This window comes from Camelus bactrianus, chromosome 12 (genome assembly GCF_048773025.1).
Source record: "Camelus bactrianus isolate YW-2024 breed Bactrian camel chromosome 12, ASM4877302v1, whole genome shotgun sequence".
Lineage (NCBI taxonomy): Eukaryota > Metazoa > Chordata > Mammalia > Artiodactyla > Camelidae > Camelus > Camelus bactrianus.
The window spans coordinates 52,670,696-52,686,377 of record NC_133550.1 but is presented as its reverse complement, the minus strand read 5'-3'; the positions used below and the strand labels follow the sequence as shown (position 1 = coordinate 52,686,377).

The 15,682-nt window shown below is 34.3% G+C and overlaps 1 protein-coding gene across 4 annotated transcripts in view; it reads left to right on the top strand.

Moving 5' to 3' along the window:
* The window catches only part of ZDHHC17 (zDHHC palmitoyltransferase 17), a 194,533-nt gene that overhangs the window by 156,457 nt on the left and 22,394 nt on the right, over nucleotides 1-15,682 (top strand). For all 4 annotated transcript variants that reach the window (XM_074375373.1, XM_074375372.1, XM_074375370.1 and 1 more), the window contains one exon: nucleotides 5,804-5,929. In XM_074375373.1, the coding sequence (XP_074231474.1) occupies nucleotides 5,804-5,929 (126 nt within the window). The remainder of the gene's footprint in view (nucleotides 1-5,803; nucleotides 5,930-15,682) is intronic.

Genomic DNA, 15,682 nt, shown 5'->3' with positions numbered 1-15,682 from the left:
TATTTCAGATGTACAATTTGATGGATTTTGATAGACATATACACCTATGAAACCACCACCACAGTCAATATACCTAACATTTACATATCTCCCCAAGCTGTGCAGATTTCCTTCCCACCCCTTTTACATCCTGGTAATCATAATTATTTTATTCTCTGTGTCTGTGAGTTTGTTTCTGTTTTGTAAGTAAGTTCATTTGTGTCCCTTTTTTTAGATTCCACATATGCAATATCATATGGCATTTTCCTTACTCTTTCTGGCTTACTTCCCTTAGAATGATGAACTCCAGGTCTGTCCATGTTACTGCAAATGGCATTATTTTATTCTTTTTTATGGCTAAGTAGTATTACATCGTATAAATATACCACAGCTTCTTTATCCAGTCATCTGTCAATGGACATTTAGGTTGTTTCCATGTCTTGGCTATTGTAAACAGTGCTGCTGTGAACATTGGGGTGCATGTGTCTTTTTGAATTATATTTTTCTCTGGATATATGCCCAGGAGTGGGATTGCTGGATCATATGGTAACTTTATTTTTAGTTTTTGATGGCTTTTCTTTTTTGGTAGAGGGAGGTAATTAGGCTTATTTATGTATTTTTAGAGAAGGTACTGGGGATTGAACCCAGAACCTCAGGCATACTAAGCATGCGCTCTACCACTTGAGCTGTACCTTCCACTCTTTATTTTTAGTTTTTTGAGGAACCTCCATACTGTCCTCCATAGTGGCTGCACCAGTTTACATTCCCACCAACAGTGTAGGAGGGTTCCTTTTTCCCCACACCCTCTCCACTATCATTTGTGGACTTTTTAATGATGACCATTCTGACTGGTATGAGGTGAGACCTCAATGTAATTTTGATTTGTATTTCTCCAACAATTAATGATGTTGAGCATATTTTCATGTGCCTGTTGGTCATCTGGATGTCGTTGGATAGATGTCTATTTAGATTTTCTGCCCATTTTTTGATTGGGTTGATTAGTCTTAGTAAAAGAAATAATCTATAATGAATTTCAAAAAAAGGTAATGGTAAGAATAGAAATATTTCAAATGATTTAAATGGCTTGAACCTTTTATTTTTAATGTTTTATAGGTTCAGCACATCAATTACTTGGTACCAGGATGGCATAAATCAGAATGTAGTTAACTAGCTAACTAGTACAGTGCATGTGACTACCTTCCAGAATCTACAGTGCCAAATAATTCAGCTAATTATTATACCTATAGAACTTTTATTTAAATTCATGTATTTTTTGTCAGTTTCTTTTTATTAGTGTTTTAATTTTATCTGACAAATATAGTCAAGGTTGGCCATTAGAAAAATAAGTTATTTTAAGTGTAATTCCCTGGTAGCTCTGGAGTAACATTATTTTTCAAAAAAATTTTACTGAGGTACAATTGACATATGACATTATGTGAGTTTAGGTGTACAAAATAATGATTTGACGCCTACACATTGCAGAATGACCACCGTCACAAATCCAGTCAACATCTGTCATCATATACAGTCACAAAGTTTTCTTTTTTCTTGTGATATGAACCTTGAAGATTAACTCCTAGCAACTTCTGGATATGCAATGCAGTGTGATTAACTGTAGCTGCCATGCTGTACATTACATCTTCATGACTGACTTACTTTAGAGCTGGGAGTTTGTACCTTTGGCCCCTTTCACCCATGTCCCCACCCCCCCAGCCCGGTACCTCTGCCAGCCACCAGTCTGTTCTGTATATCTGTGAACTTGATTTTTTGTTTTGTTTTGTTTTTAGAGTCCACATGTAAGTGAGGTATGGTATTTGCCTTTCTCTGTCTGACTTATTTGGAGTGACATTATTTTTAAAGAAAATAAAGTCTAAGGAGTTGCTTCAGTTGCTCAGGGAACATTTATACTTTTAGAATAAAAATAATCTTTTTAACCACACTGGTGAAAAAAGTAGATTTTTGTTTTAAAATGGACTTCTTATGTAATTAAAAGGATGAAATAAGTATCAAATGCCTTTTCTACTGGAATCTGGCATTCCTAATAAGCTGAAGTCTAGTTACCACCTTTTAGTAGAAACCATTTGTTCATTCAACAAATAACTTGTTTTATGCTGAGAAGTCAGTGTTTAAGATAGATGAAATCCTTACTCTCCCAGAATTTACATTGTATTGAGGAAATAGACAATAAGTAAATTAAAAACACATACACAGGCAAATGTGGTTGTGATGAGGGCTAAGGGGGGCCACATCAGGTGAGAGTGATTGTAAATGCCTCTGAGGAGATGACATTTGCTTTGAGACTTGTCTGATAAAGGATCAGTTCTGCAAAGATATGTGGGAAAAAACTTTCCATGTAGAGGAACCTGCAAGTGCAAGACCCAAGGCCAGGAGTACGCTTGCCACGTTAGGGATGCAGAAATGACAGCCTGCACCAAGCAGTGAGTCACTAAGAGAGGCAGGTACCGGATCATACAAGGCCATGATAAGGAGCTTTAATTGTATTCTCAGTCATGAGAAACAGTTGGAAGAATTTATGTAGAATGGTTACATAATCTTTGTGTTTTAAATATGTTAAAAAGATTACTTTGGTATATAGAGATACATTGAATAATTAAGAAAATGGAAGGGATAGAGGAAGATCAGTTAGACTCTTAAAATAAAGCAGGCAACTGATGATGTTAGTTTAGCCTATACAGTTGTAGGAGCAGGGATGGAGAGAAATGAATGGATTTGGAAATGATAGTTTAGAGTAGAAATGAAAAGGTAGATTAGGGTGAAAGAAAAAAATTGATGATTTAGGTTTTGGTTTGAATAACTGAATGTCTTGTGATATATATGGAGGTTGTGAAGATCTGAAGGAAACAGACTTTTTGAGATGAAGGCAGTAGGAATTGGTCTGTCTTAGTCATATGTGAGTTGAGGTGGTACCTTTTAGCTATGTGGAATGTAAGGCTAATTAAGTAAACTTAAATTGCTGCACATTTTGAAATGAAAAATTGATTAATTAAAAACAACAACCTGGATTGTTTGTCCTGGAATTTGACAGATAAAGTTGATTTATAGTTATATATTTTTCTGTTTTTCATTTTAAGTCTTAAGAAAGTCTCGTTGATAATCATGAATCATACCAAGAAAGACGTAGCCTGTGAATCTGGATATGGCTTTACTTGCTAGTAAAAGTTACATTCTTCAAAGAATATGAAAAATTATACTTTATGTTATAATAGTTATATAACGATTGATTGATCCTATTTCTTCTAAAATAGTTATTTCCCAAGTAAAATTAAGGTTAAGTTTCTTAGAAATCAGTCTTTATATTAGCTAGATATTTATCCTTGTAAATTAGTTATTTGAGTAAGGGATTCAATTACTTTAATGCATAAACAAAGGATTCTTTTATCAAAATAAGATAGAACTTATTTTGGAGACAGTTACTATTAGATGGTAGGTTAAAATGGCTACTTTGATCCTTTGAAGGATCAGGAATGGCCGTAAACCTTAGATTAGAGATTCTTAATCTAGGACCCACCAGTGGATTTTGGTTAGGGGGTGGGTCCCTGGACTCCTGAAATTGTTATTAAAAAAAAAGTACCAGCGCTTTTCTGGGGAGAGAGTCAATGGCTTTCATCAGACATGACTCAAAAGAGTGTAAAGACCATGGCCCTAGATAATAGTTGCATAGAATAAATTGAAATCTTAAGTAATAACAGTAGAGGGGAAAAATGATTTAGGATACTGAGATTTTAAGAAAAATGACTTATGCAGTAATCTTTCTTCAGGGTAGCATCTCCTTTGTGAATTAAAAAAAAAGTATTTTACCCCCCCCCCCGCACATGTTTTTGTTTATACAGATAAATTTAGATGAACTGAGTTTGGGGAGAACAATTAATTTATAGCTTATACAAAATATAAAATTGCTGATCTTTGTTAATTAATATATTGAACGACTCTTATATGGTTTCTTGAAAAGAGGTAAGAAACTGTTTTCAGAAAATAGTTTTCATTACCTCTTAAGTACCTGACCTAAACGGTCTCCAAGGAAGAATTTTCCTTAGTTTTCATAATGAAATTCTGCTTTACATAGAAAAAGGTGATCTTCCACCCTCCACCTTCCATAATGTTTATCTCACCAAAACCCTTGAAGAGTTTCTCTTACTGCCAATTAGTTACACAGTCTCTAAATACTCCATGATTCTTGTTGTTGTTATTGTTGTTATTACCACTTACTATTTTGGTGACACATGGAGTGATCAGATATAGACCTGATTTGGAACCCTGGTTTTAGTATAATTCTTTAAATTAATTGCTTGTTTATTTTACCAGCTGAATAAAAGAACTATGCAAAAGTAGTCAGATGACTAGAGGAGTAGTTCAAAGATTTCTTAAAGCTCCCTCCATCTTTTTATCTAGGCAATCCTTAGGTGTCACATGGCCCTCTAGTGGAAGGGATGCTCAGCTGGACCGAGGCAACTGCAGGATATTCTCTGGGAGTTGTTACCCAAGGGATTGCTTTTATTCAGGTAATCTTTATAGTTTGGATTAATTAGCTGGTTCTGACAACCTAGGTGATAGAATTGTGGACTAGGTAGGAGATATTTTAAAGCAAATATCCTTATTTGTGGGAAACTCACCTTGATTAGCCCATTTCTTATCTAATACTGTTGATCTTTTTATTAAAGGATTGGTTAGGCTTTTTGTTTTTATTGTTGTGTTGTTATTGTTGTTGCCTTTGATGGTAGTGGTGTGTTTATTTTTTTGTTTGGTTCTTTTTATTTTTCATTGTTTTTCTGTAATTAAATAAACTGTACATCATACTTGATAAGTAATTATTCCTCATAAGTAAGGCACCCAAGGCTCATTTCTTAATTTTCATCTTGTTTTTAAAAATAAAATTTCAGTATTTTTTCTTTAAGTAATTTTGAATATCCATACAGTCTTGAATTTTGGCAATTTTCATTTCACTTTTCTATTTAAAGAGGTAGATAAATAGTGGACAATATTAAACAGAATAGAAATGTAGGTATCTGACTAACTTGCAAAAGGAGAAATAGGATTTTAAATTAATAAAGGAATAAAGAAGCATAGATCTAGAATTGGGGGTGCTTATTTCTTGTTGCTTATTTCCTTCAAAGCATTTTAGTTCTATTCATTATACTCCTTGCATTCTTTTTTTTTTTTTTTGAGGTTGAAGGGAGCTACAAGTCTGTAATATGAGTTTAACTATTTGTTGTTACTGCTCTTGTTCTCTCTGGAGATTTCTAGATGATTGAATGAATTTAACATGATCAAGAATGCCAGTAAAGCAGTAGTAGAAGAGGAGGTTGCCCTTTCTTTTTCTTCCATGTTCTCTCCTTCAGACTTCTGTCATTACTGAAATTAAGCTGAGAGATTCCTAACAGTTTATTATTATAGCAGGATGGTTTGTAGCAATAATTATTACTAATGAAACTCTTAAAGAATATGAAATAACTTATAAAGTGAGTGATAGCCTCTGATCCAGCAGGTGCCAAAAAAACCTACTTTTTGATTTACTCTCTAATATAAGTAAAAATGCAAGCAAAAACAGAAACTATAGAATAAGATGAGTAAATACATTTTCTGATCGTACCTTGAATGGGAAAGCGTAATAAGTAATACATTATTTAGAGTCTTTTAGTAATTTGTAAAGTCAAAAGTAAATTTGACTTTGCCAAATGAAAACAGTGTTAATGAATTAATACTGCAGTCAGTTTATTTTTATGGAAGTGCTTTAAAAGTGAGTAACAAATATTCTGTTTTCTCTTTCATTTTTTAAAATGTGAATTTCTCCTGCTTATATTATCAGGGCGAATCAGCACTTGATTTGGCAAAGCAGAGAAAAAACGTGTGGATGATCAACCATTTGCAAGAAGCAAGGCAAGCAAAAGGATATGACAATCCATCTTTCCTTAGAAAGCTCAAAGCTGATAAGGTAAATTCGTGACTGAAGATTTTCAATATGTAGTCTTTTTAAGTAAGATCCATAGGCATACTTTCTTTTTTAAGTATCGTTCCTTCCTCCTTCCCTCCCTCCCTCTGGATTGAACCCAGGACCTCGTGCCTGCTAATCCTGAGCTCTGCCATTGAGCTGTTACCGTCCCCACCATAGGCATACTTTCTCAGCATGAGTATTTACAGCCTTTAACATTGGCATTGACCAATGTAATCTTTAAAATAATATTTCACCCAGAGTAAATGAAGATAGATTGCAAAGTTTAAGGATGGATATTTGTGAACTTTTTTAAATCTCTGTAAACTACTAACATAAACTTTAATTCATTAATTCAACTGGCCTCTGTTAAGTAATAGATAATAAAAGTTTTTTCTATGTGAGTGTGTTTGTTAGTGTAGTAATAAATTGTGAAAAATCTTAGCCCTATTACATATTTTTAAACTACTCACAACTCTAGCTATAATTAAGTTTCCATTCTTTTTTGATATGTTATAACTTTTATTAGAGAGAGAATCTTATTCACTTCTCTATAGAAAGCTCATTTTAGATCTTCCATAGAACCTTCAGTTCTAAACTGTATGACTGTTGGTTCAGTTGCCTAATTGTATAATTTCAGAACTAAGAACATTTTCCAAAAAGAGGGGGTCTATATTTCTTAAAATTTTATTTCCTTAAAAAAGGAAAGATTAGGTGACTGACAATTTTTTTGTGTACTTAAACAATTGACAAGATATTTGCTAACTTGTCAGTAATCAACAACTTAAATAACATTAAGCCTTGTATATCTTATGTGTCTTATTCAGACTGTTCTAGTGGTAATACTTTTTGTATAAAGTTAACATTGATCTGTCTGTTCCCAGAACAAAATGATAAATTTTGGATAAAGGGAAACAGACTTGAAAGCACGCCTCATTTATTTGTAGAGTTCAGACTCCCTTAATGAGCTGAAAAATTCATTCGTCTGTTTCTTAGACAGCAGAAGAATCAGAATTATAGTTTATAAACTTGCCTATTTTCAGCTCCATATCTGAGAATAAGGAGCATTTCTTCCATGTCAACACTTTCATTTCTATTAGATACGATGTCTTTTAAAAGTGGTTATTCAGTTAGTTTGATGTTGCTCTGTCCTCTCAAATTTAGAGCAGTTTTGCTCAGCAGAGTAAAAAATGGCTTATGTCTCATAATAATGAGGCTACTAAATAACTGTCTTATATTAGTTTGGAAAGTCTCATAATCTTTATTTATGCTTTTATTTTGCATAGTATAAATATGCTAAAGGGTATTTTTAAATATATTTACTTTGTAAATTCTAGATGTTTATAAATGTATAAAGTTATTTAGTATAGTGATAATGAACTGTATATTAGGTTTATGAGTTTGGATATGGTTTCTTTTTTAAAAGAGAACCTCATTAAAAAGTTAAGCACAATTTTATTAACATTTGTATATTATTGTAATCAGTTCAAAAGTTTGAGTATTCCTGATTTTTTTGGTTTTGTTTTTTGCTGTTAGTAATTTTAAACATGCATTTTAAAAAGGTCACTAGATAAAAATATATGATGTCTGGAGGCTTTTGAAATTAAGTATTTGTCTTTTTGTAGACTATTCTCTTTCCATCTCACATTAGAAAAATTTAAATCATGAACATGACTTGATTTGCTAGTCTGTGAAATATGTTCTGTATTTAAAACAAAACAAGAAAATAATGATGCCTTGGACTCAATAGCATTTTACTAAAAATAAGTCATCCCTAAAGGAAGAAAATTATTTTTGGACAGTGATAATAGGCAGAAATTGAGGGGATCTTGATCTTAGAAAACTATTTTAAAAGCTTTTCAGTTTCTAAGGTTAAAAGATTTTAGGTGGATTTATGGTTACATAAGTGTTTCTTACTAGTAAGTTAAAAGGAAATCTCTAAATTAGTATTTCCCAACATTAAAAAACCTACAGTCACTTTTGTTAACAGTAGAAATTTCAGATATATTACTCTTTAATGCTGTTAATTGATTATGTGAAAGTAAATCTGGAAAGATGGAGTGGATGTATTTTTCCCTATTCCTTCCCACTAAGTACAAACAAAAATCCTGGACATTATATACAAAACAAATATAAGAAGACTCTGGAAGATGTAGAGAAGAAGGCAGAGCAGGTAGGGAGCTCAGGACCCAAAGAATGACATGCTGGTGAGTTCCCTGCATTTTCTTTTTTTGCCTGATATTTCCCAGAAGAGGAGCTGACAAAGCCAACAACCTAGAATCATGAATGTGTACAGACAAAAAAGGTCCCAGCAAAAGACCGCTTTTTCAAAGGACCATAAAGGAGGCAGCTTATTTAGCAAGACAAAAACTTTTAGAAAATAACTTTGAACTGTAGCCAAGCACAGTGGAAAAAACTGTGGCCTCACTCTGATTCACACCAGTGAAGGCCCAGACCTCCACCCTTACCAGACTGTAACGATGTGTCCTAACTTCTCTCCTGGCGTGGTGACAGAGAAGGTGGAGTAGAGAGTTGAGACTTTCATCCCCACTGGGTGTTAATGAGCTCCCATCCCCTGCTGTATCAGTGAAGACCACATAGGAAAAAGTAATGAGGCACTCTAACCCTCCTAGCCAGGAAGGTACCAGTACAGGTATAGTGGAGAGCTGGAAGTCCCACTTTTGCCCATCAGTAATAAGAAAACCCCTCCTCAGGTGTCAGTGGAGGCCAACTTGGGATCCTGGACTTCCACCTCGCCTAGCAATAATGAGAAGCTGCCTCACTTCCCTCCCCCTGCCTATGTCAGTGGAATCCACCTAAAAGAAAAGGTTTAAATGAGATCCAGTGTTTCATAATACCCAAAATGTCTGGGTTTCAAGTGAAAATCATTCATCATACCAAGAAGCAAGAAGATCTGACTGAATGAAAGGATAATCAGTAGATGCCAACATGATGACAAAAGTTGTCAGAATTATCTGACAAAAAGATTTTAAAACAACCATCATGAAAAGCCTCAGTGAGTAATTATGAGCATGCTTGAAAAACAAGTGAAAAATAGAGGTTCAGCACAGGAATAGAGATACATAAATAGGATATAAAGAAGAACCAAATGGAAATTTTAAAACCAAAACAAGAAGGACTCAATGGATGTACTCAACAGAAGAGAAAGGACAGAGGAAAGAATCAATGACCTTGAAGATAGAACAATAAATTATCCATTTGAACAACAAAAGGAAATAAGCTGGGGGTGGGAAGGGAAAGAACAGAGCCTCAGGGACCTGTGGTTAATAACAGAATATCTTAACATGGATATGATTGGAGTTCCAGAAGAAGAGGAGAAAGAAAATGGGGCTGGAAAAGTACTCAAAGATACAGTGGCTAACCCACCCCCCCCCACCAAACCCTAATTTGGCAGAATACAAACCTGCAGATTAAGAAGTGGAACAAACCTTAAGCAGAATATAAACTCAAAGAAATCCAAATCACGGAATCATAGTCAAACTTCTGGAAACTAAAGACTGAAAAATAAAAATCTTGAAATCTCCTTACCAGTAGGGGTAAAACTATTTAAAACAACAGTGGATTTCTCATCAGAAACCATAGAGGCAGAAGGAACTGTCCCATTTTTCGAGTGCTGAATGGAAAGAATTGTCAACTCAGAATCCTGTATCCAGTGAAAATATCTTTCATGAATGAAGGAGAATTCAACACATTTTCAGATAAAGGAAAACTAGGAGAATTTGTGGCCAGCAGACCTACCCTAAAAAAAATGACTAAGAGAAGTTCTCTAAACAGATGGGAAATTATAGAAAAGAATCTTAGAACATAAGATCATGGTAAACAAAATTATAGGTTAATGTAGTATACTTTCCTTCTCATCCTACATCTTCCAAATTATGCTTGATAGTTGAAGCAAAAATTGTAATACAGTTTGATGTGGTGGATCTAAGTGTATGTAGGGAACATATATGAGACAATTTATGATATAAGCAGGGAAGAGCAGAGGAACATAAAAGAAGGTGAGATTTCCACACTTCACTTGAATTGATAAATGATGACACCGGTACACTGTAGTATTGTTTATGTTTATATAATACTTAAGAGTAACTACTAAAAAAGCTATACAAAGAGACTCAAAAACACTAGATAAAATAGAATTCTAAAAAGCCTTTCAGTAACCCACAAGAAGGCAGGAAAAAGAAAATAAGCAAAAACATAGAACAAATGGAAAATAAAAAATAAAATTTTGGATTTAAACCTTAACATATCAATAATTTAAATGGTCTAAATATACCAGTTAAAAGACAGATATTGGCACTGTTGATTATAAAATGAGACTCAACCATATACCGTCTGTAAGAAACTCACTTCATATACAAGAATATTGACAAGTTGCTTATGTAGGCAAGTAACAGCATGGAAATGATATATGTTACCCTGATACCAAAACCAGATGAAGATAGTACAAAAAGGAAAACTACAGGCATACCTCGTTTTATTGCATTTCACAGATACTTCACTTTTTTACAAATTGAAGGTTTGTAGCAACCCTGCATTAAGCAAGTCTGTTGGTGCCATTTTTCCAACAGCATTTGTTCACTTTGTGTCTCCATGTCACATTTTGGTAATTCTTGTAATATTTCAGACCCACCACCAGCAAAAAGATTATGACTTACTAAAGGATCATCTAGATGATGGTTAGCATTTTTTAGCAATAAAGTATTTTTTAATTAAAGTGTGTACATTATTTTTTTAGACAAAATGCTATTGCACATCTGATAGATTGTGGTATAGTGTAAACATAACTTTTTAAATTGAATTATAGTTGCATACAATATTATTTCAGTTGCAGAGGTACTATGTAGTAATTTGACATTTGTGTACATTATGAAATGATCACCACATTAAGTCTAGTAACCGTTTGTCCCTATACAAACTTATTAAAATATTGACTATATTCCTTATGCTGTAAATTACATCCTATGTCTTATTTATTTTATAACTGGAAGTTTGTACCTCTTAATCCTCTTCACATATCCCCCGCCCCACCCCAATCTTCTCCCCTCTGGCAACCACCTATTTGTTCTCTGTGATTCTGAGTCTGTTTTTGTTTTGTCTGTTTGGTTTCTTTAGATTCCTCATGTAAGTGAGATCATATGTAAGTGAGATCATATGGTATTTGTCTTTCTCTTATTTCACCTAGCGTAATACCTCTAGATCCATTCAGGTTGTCACAGATGGCAAGATTTCCTTTGTAATGCTAAGTAATATTTCATTGTATATATAATATAGGTCACATCTTCTGTATCCATTCATCTATCAGTGGTCACATAAGTTGCTTCTGTATCTTGGCTTTGTAAATACTATGGCAGTGAACGTTGAGGTGTACATATTTTTTTAGATTAGTCTTTTTGTTTTCTTTGCATGAATACCTAGAGGTGAAATTGTGGGGTCATGTGATAGTTCTAATTTTAATTTTTTAAGGACTTTCCATACTGTTTTCTGTGGTGGCTGTACCAATTTACAGTTCTACCAACAGTGCAAGGATTCCCTTCATATCCTCGCCAACATTTGTTATTTCTTGTCTTTTTGATGATAGCCATTCTGACAGGTGTGAGGTGGCATCTTATTGTGGTTTTGATTTGCATTTCTCTGATTATTAATGGTGTTACGCATCTGTTTATGCGGCTGTATGTGTTCTTTAAAAAAATGTCTATTCAGTTCTTCTGCCCACTTTTTAATTGGGTTGTCTTTTGTTTTTTGGGCTTTTGTGTGTGTGTGTGTGATGTTGAGTTGTGTGGCTATCAACCCCTTATCAGATGCATCATTTGCAAATACCTCTTCCCATTTAGTGGGCTGCCTTTTCTTTTTTTCCCCATTTTTTGTTGTTGGTGTTAGTTTCCTTTACTGTGGAAAAACTTTAGTTTCATGCAATCCCATTTGTTTATTTTGGATTTTGTTTCCCTTGCCTGAGGAGAAAGGCCCCCCAAAATATTGCTAAGACCAATGTCAGAGAGCATACTGCCTATGTATTCTTCTAGGAGTTTTATGGTTTCTGGGAAACTAGTCCAGTTTGATTCTTTTATATGTAGCTGTCCAGTTTTTCCAACACCATTTAAGGAAAAGGTTCTTTTTTTCCTTCATTTTATATTCTTGCCTCCTTTGTTGTAGATTGATTGTGTAAGTATGGGTTTCTTTCTGAGCTCTGTTCTCTTCCATTGTGTATGTCTGTTTTTGTGCCAGTATCATACTGTTTTGATTATTGTACCTTTGCAGTATAGTTTGAAATCAGGGCATGTGATACTTCAGCTGTGTTCTTCTTTCTCAAGATTGGTGTGACTATTCAGTCTTTTGTGTTTCCATACAAACTGTAGAATTTCTTGTGGTTCTGTGAAAAATGCCATTGGCATTTTGATAGGAACCACACTGAATCTGTAGATTGCCTTGGGTAATATGGTCACTTTAACAGTCTTCTTCCAATCCATGAGAAGGGTATGGCTTTCCATTTGTATGTCATCTTCAGTTTCTTTCATCAAGTCTTACACTTTTCAGAGTACAACCTCTTTAGTTAGATATATTCCTAGGTGTTGTATTTTTTTGATGCACTTGTAAATGGGATTGTTTTCTTAATTTCTCTTTATCATAGTTTTTGTTAGTGTATAGAAACAACAGAACTTTGTTTATGAATTTATTGTAACTATCCTGCAACTTTACTGAATTCACTTATTAGTTCTAATAGTTTTTTGGTGGTGTCTTTAGAGTTTTCTCTATATAGTGTCATGTCATCTGCAAACAGTGAGAGTTTTACTTCTTTCCTTCCAATGTGGATTCCTTTTATTTCTTTCTCTTGTCTCATTTCTGTGGCTAGGACTTGCAATACTGTGTTGAAAAAAAGTGGCAAGAATGGGCATCCTTATCTTGTTTCTGATCTTAGAGGAAATGCTTTCAGCTTTTCACCATCGAGCATGATGTCAGCTGTGGGTTTGTTATATACAGTCTTTATTATGTTGAGGTGTGTTTCCTCTCTACCCACTTTGTTGAGAGTTTTTATCATAAATGATGTTGAATTTTGTCAGAAGCTTTTTATGTACCTACTAAAGTAACCAGATGGTTTTTATTCTTCAATTTGTTAATGTAGTATATCATGCTGGTTGATTGGCTGTTAGGGTGACCTCGGGGGGTGGGGGTGCAGTGCTTGAGGCTAGTGCTGCCCAGCTAGTGGGGCGAGGTCCCCAGTGCTAATAGACTAGAGGGAAAATTCTGAAATGGTGCTTGCCAGCCATGGTATTATCTGGGTGGAAGGAATTCCTCTAGATGGCTGCCCTCAGCTTCTGTATCCCCAGGGAGTCTCTTACTTGCCTCCTGCTTCTCCAGAGGACTCTCCAAGATCAGCAAGTGGATCTGTACCAGACTTGTTTCAAAACACGGCCTCTTTGTGCTGGGACTTGGAGCATGTGATATTTTTCCAGTGCCGTTTAAGAACAGTCTCTGTTTCTTATAGCCCTCCAGCTCTTCTGCACATAGGGTCTTCTGATTTTCCAAGTTGGATGTTCTGGGGGCTTTTTCTCCTCATGCAGGACCCCTGGGCTGGTGGGCTGAGGCTCATCCCTTCTTCTTTGGGAAGGACCTCTACGATTGTGATATTCCTTCTATTTGTGGATCACTCACCTTGGGGGTTTAAGCCCCAATTATATCATGTCTCTGCCCCTCTTACCTGTCTCGTAGTTCCTTCTTTTTTTCTTTAGTTATGGAAAATCTGTTTTGCTAATCTGCAGATCATGCTCATAGACAGTTGCTCTGTAAGTAGTTGTAATTTGGGCATGTCCTTGTGAGGAGGTGAATTCAGGGTTATCCTATTTTGACATTTTGGCTACCTCTCCAAATAAAACTTTTACTTGCTTTATTTGTTACTTGCTTTATTCCAATACTCACTTTTTTGCAGTGATATTGAACTGAACCTACAGTATCTCCAAGGTATGCCTGTATAGACCAATATCCCTCTTGAATATAGCCTCAAAAATTCTTAACAAAATATTAATAAATAGAAGTTGGCTATATATAAAAGGAACTATGACCAAATTTGGTTTATCTCAGGGATGCAAGACTCATTTAATATTCAGAAATTATTCAATGTAGTCTATCTTATTTACAAAAATAAAGGAGAAAAATCTCATGATTGTATCAATCAACATAGAAAAAACATTTCATGAAGATCAATATCCATTCATGATAAAAATCAGAAAAATAGGAATAGAGGAGAATTTTCTGAATTTTATAAAGAGTATGTATAAAACCTTCATGTAACATCATACTTAATGGTGAAAGACTGAATACTTTCCCCCTAACAAGGCAGGGATATTTATATTATTGGTTTTTATTCAACATAGTGCTGAAAGTTCTAGCTAGTGGAATAAAGCAAGAAAAGGAAATTAAAAGGCATATAGATCAGAAAGGAAAAAAATAATAAAAATATCCCTATTTGTGACTGACATGATTGTTTATATAGAAAATCTCAAGGAATCTACAAAATAAACTCCTAGAACTAATAACTGAATTCAGCAAGGTCACAGGGTATAAAATAAAATATAAACATTTTAAATTTGTATTTATTTGCAATAAACATGTGGACATCAAAATTGAAAATACAGTACTGCTTAAAGCTGCTCAAAAAAAAGAAGATTTAAATACTTCGGTGTAAATACAAATAAAGTACTTGTATACTGAAAATTTTTAAATACCAGTGAAAGAAATCAAGGATGATCTAAATAAATGAAGAGACATACTGTGTTCATGAATTGGAAGACTCAGCATAGTAAATGTATGAATTGTTCCCAAATTAATACACAGATTTAATGTAATTAAATAGTTCCAACAAGATTTTTAATCTGTATAACCAAGATTCTTCTAAAATTTATATGGAAAGGCAGTGGACTGAGAATAGCTAAAACAATTTTGAAAAAGAAGAATCACTGTATGCAGTTTTAAGACCTGCTGTGTAGCTACAGTAATCAAGACTCTGTGGTGTTGCTGGAGGAATAAAGCAGTCAGTGGAACAGAATAGACAGCCTGGAAATAGAACCAGAGAGATACGCCCACTGCCATTTGACAGAAGTGTAAGAGTACTTCAGTGGAGGGAAGACAGTCTTTTTGACAATTGATCCTGGGACATTTTGATGTGCAGAGGCAAAAAAATAAACTTCTACTTAAAGCCCACACTGTATTTTAAAAAATTAACTCAAAATGGTTAAAGGCGTAAGTATAAAACTGTAAAAATCTAGGGCTAGGCAAAGAGATTTGAAATGAAAAGCATAATCCATAAAGGTAAAAGTTGATCATTAGGATGTCATCAAAATTAAACCCTTTTGTCCTCTGCAAAACCCTGTTATTAAGATGAAAAGACAGACTCCAGACTGGGAGAAAGTATTTACAAGCCACATATCCAACAAAGGACTAATTTCCAGAAAATATAAAGAACTTTGAACACCCAACAGTGAAAAATCAAATAATCCAACTAGAAAATAGGCTAGACAAGAGGAGATTTTTTTTTTTCCAAAGAAGATATAAAAATGGCAGATAAGCACATGAAAATACGTTCAACACTTTATTAGCGATTAGGGAAATGCAAATTGAAAGTGCAGTGACTTACTGTTATGCACCTATCAGAATGAAATAAAAAGTTGTAAGAACACCAGATGCTGGTGAGGATGCAGAAAGTCTCAGACTGCTGGTGGATATATATGTAAAACAGTACAGCAC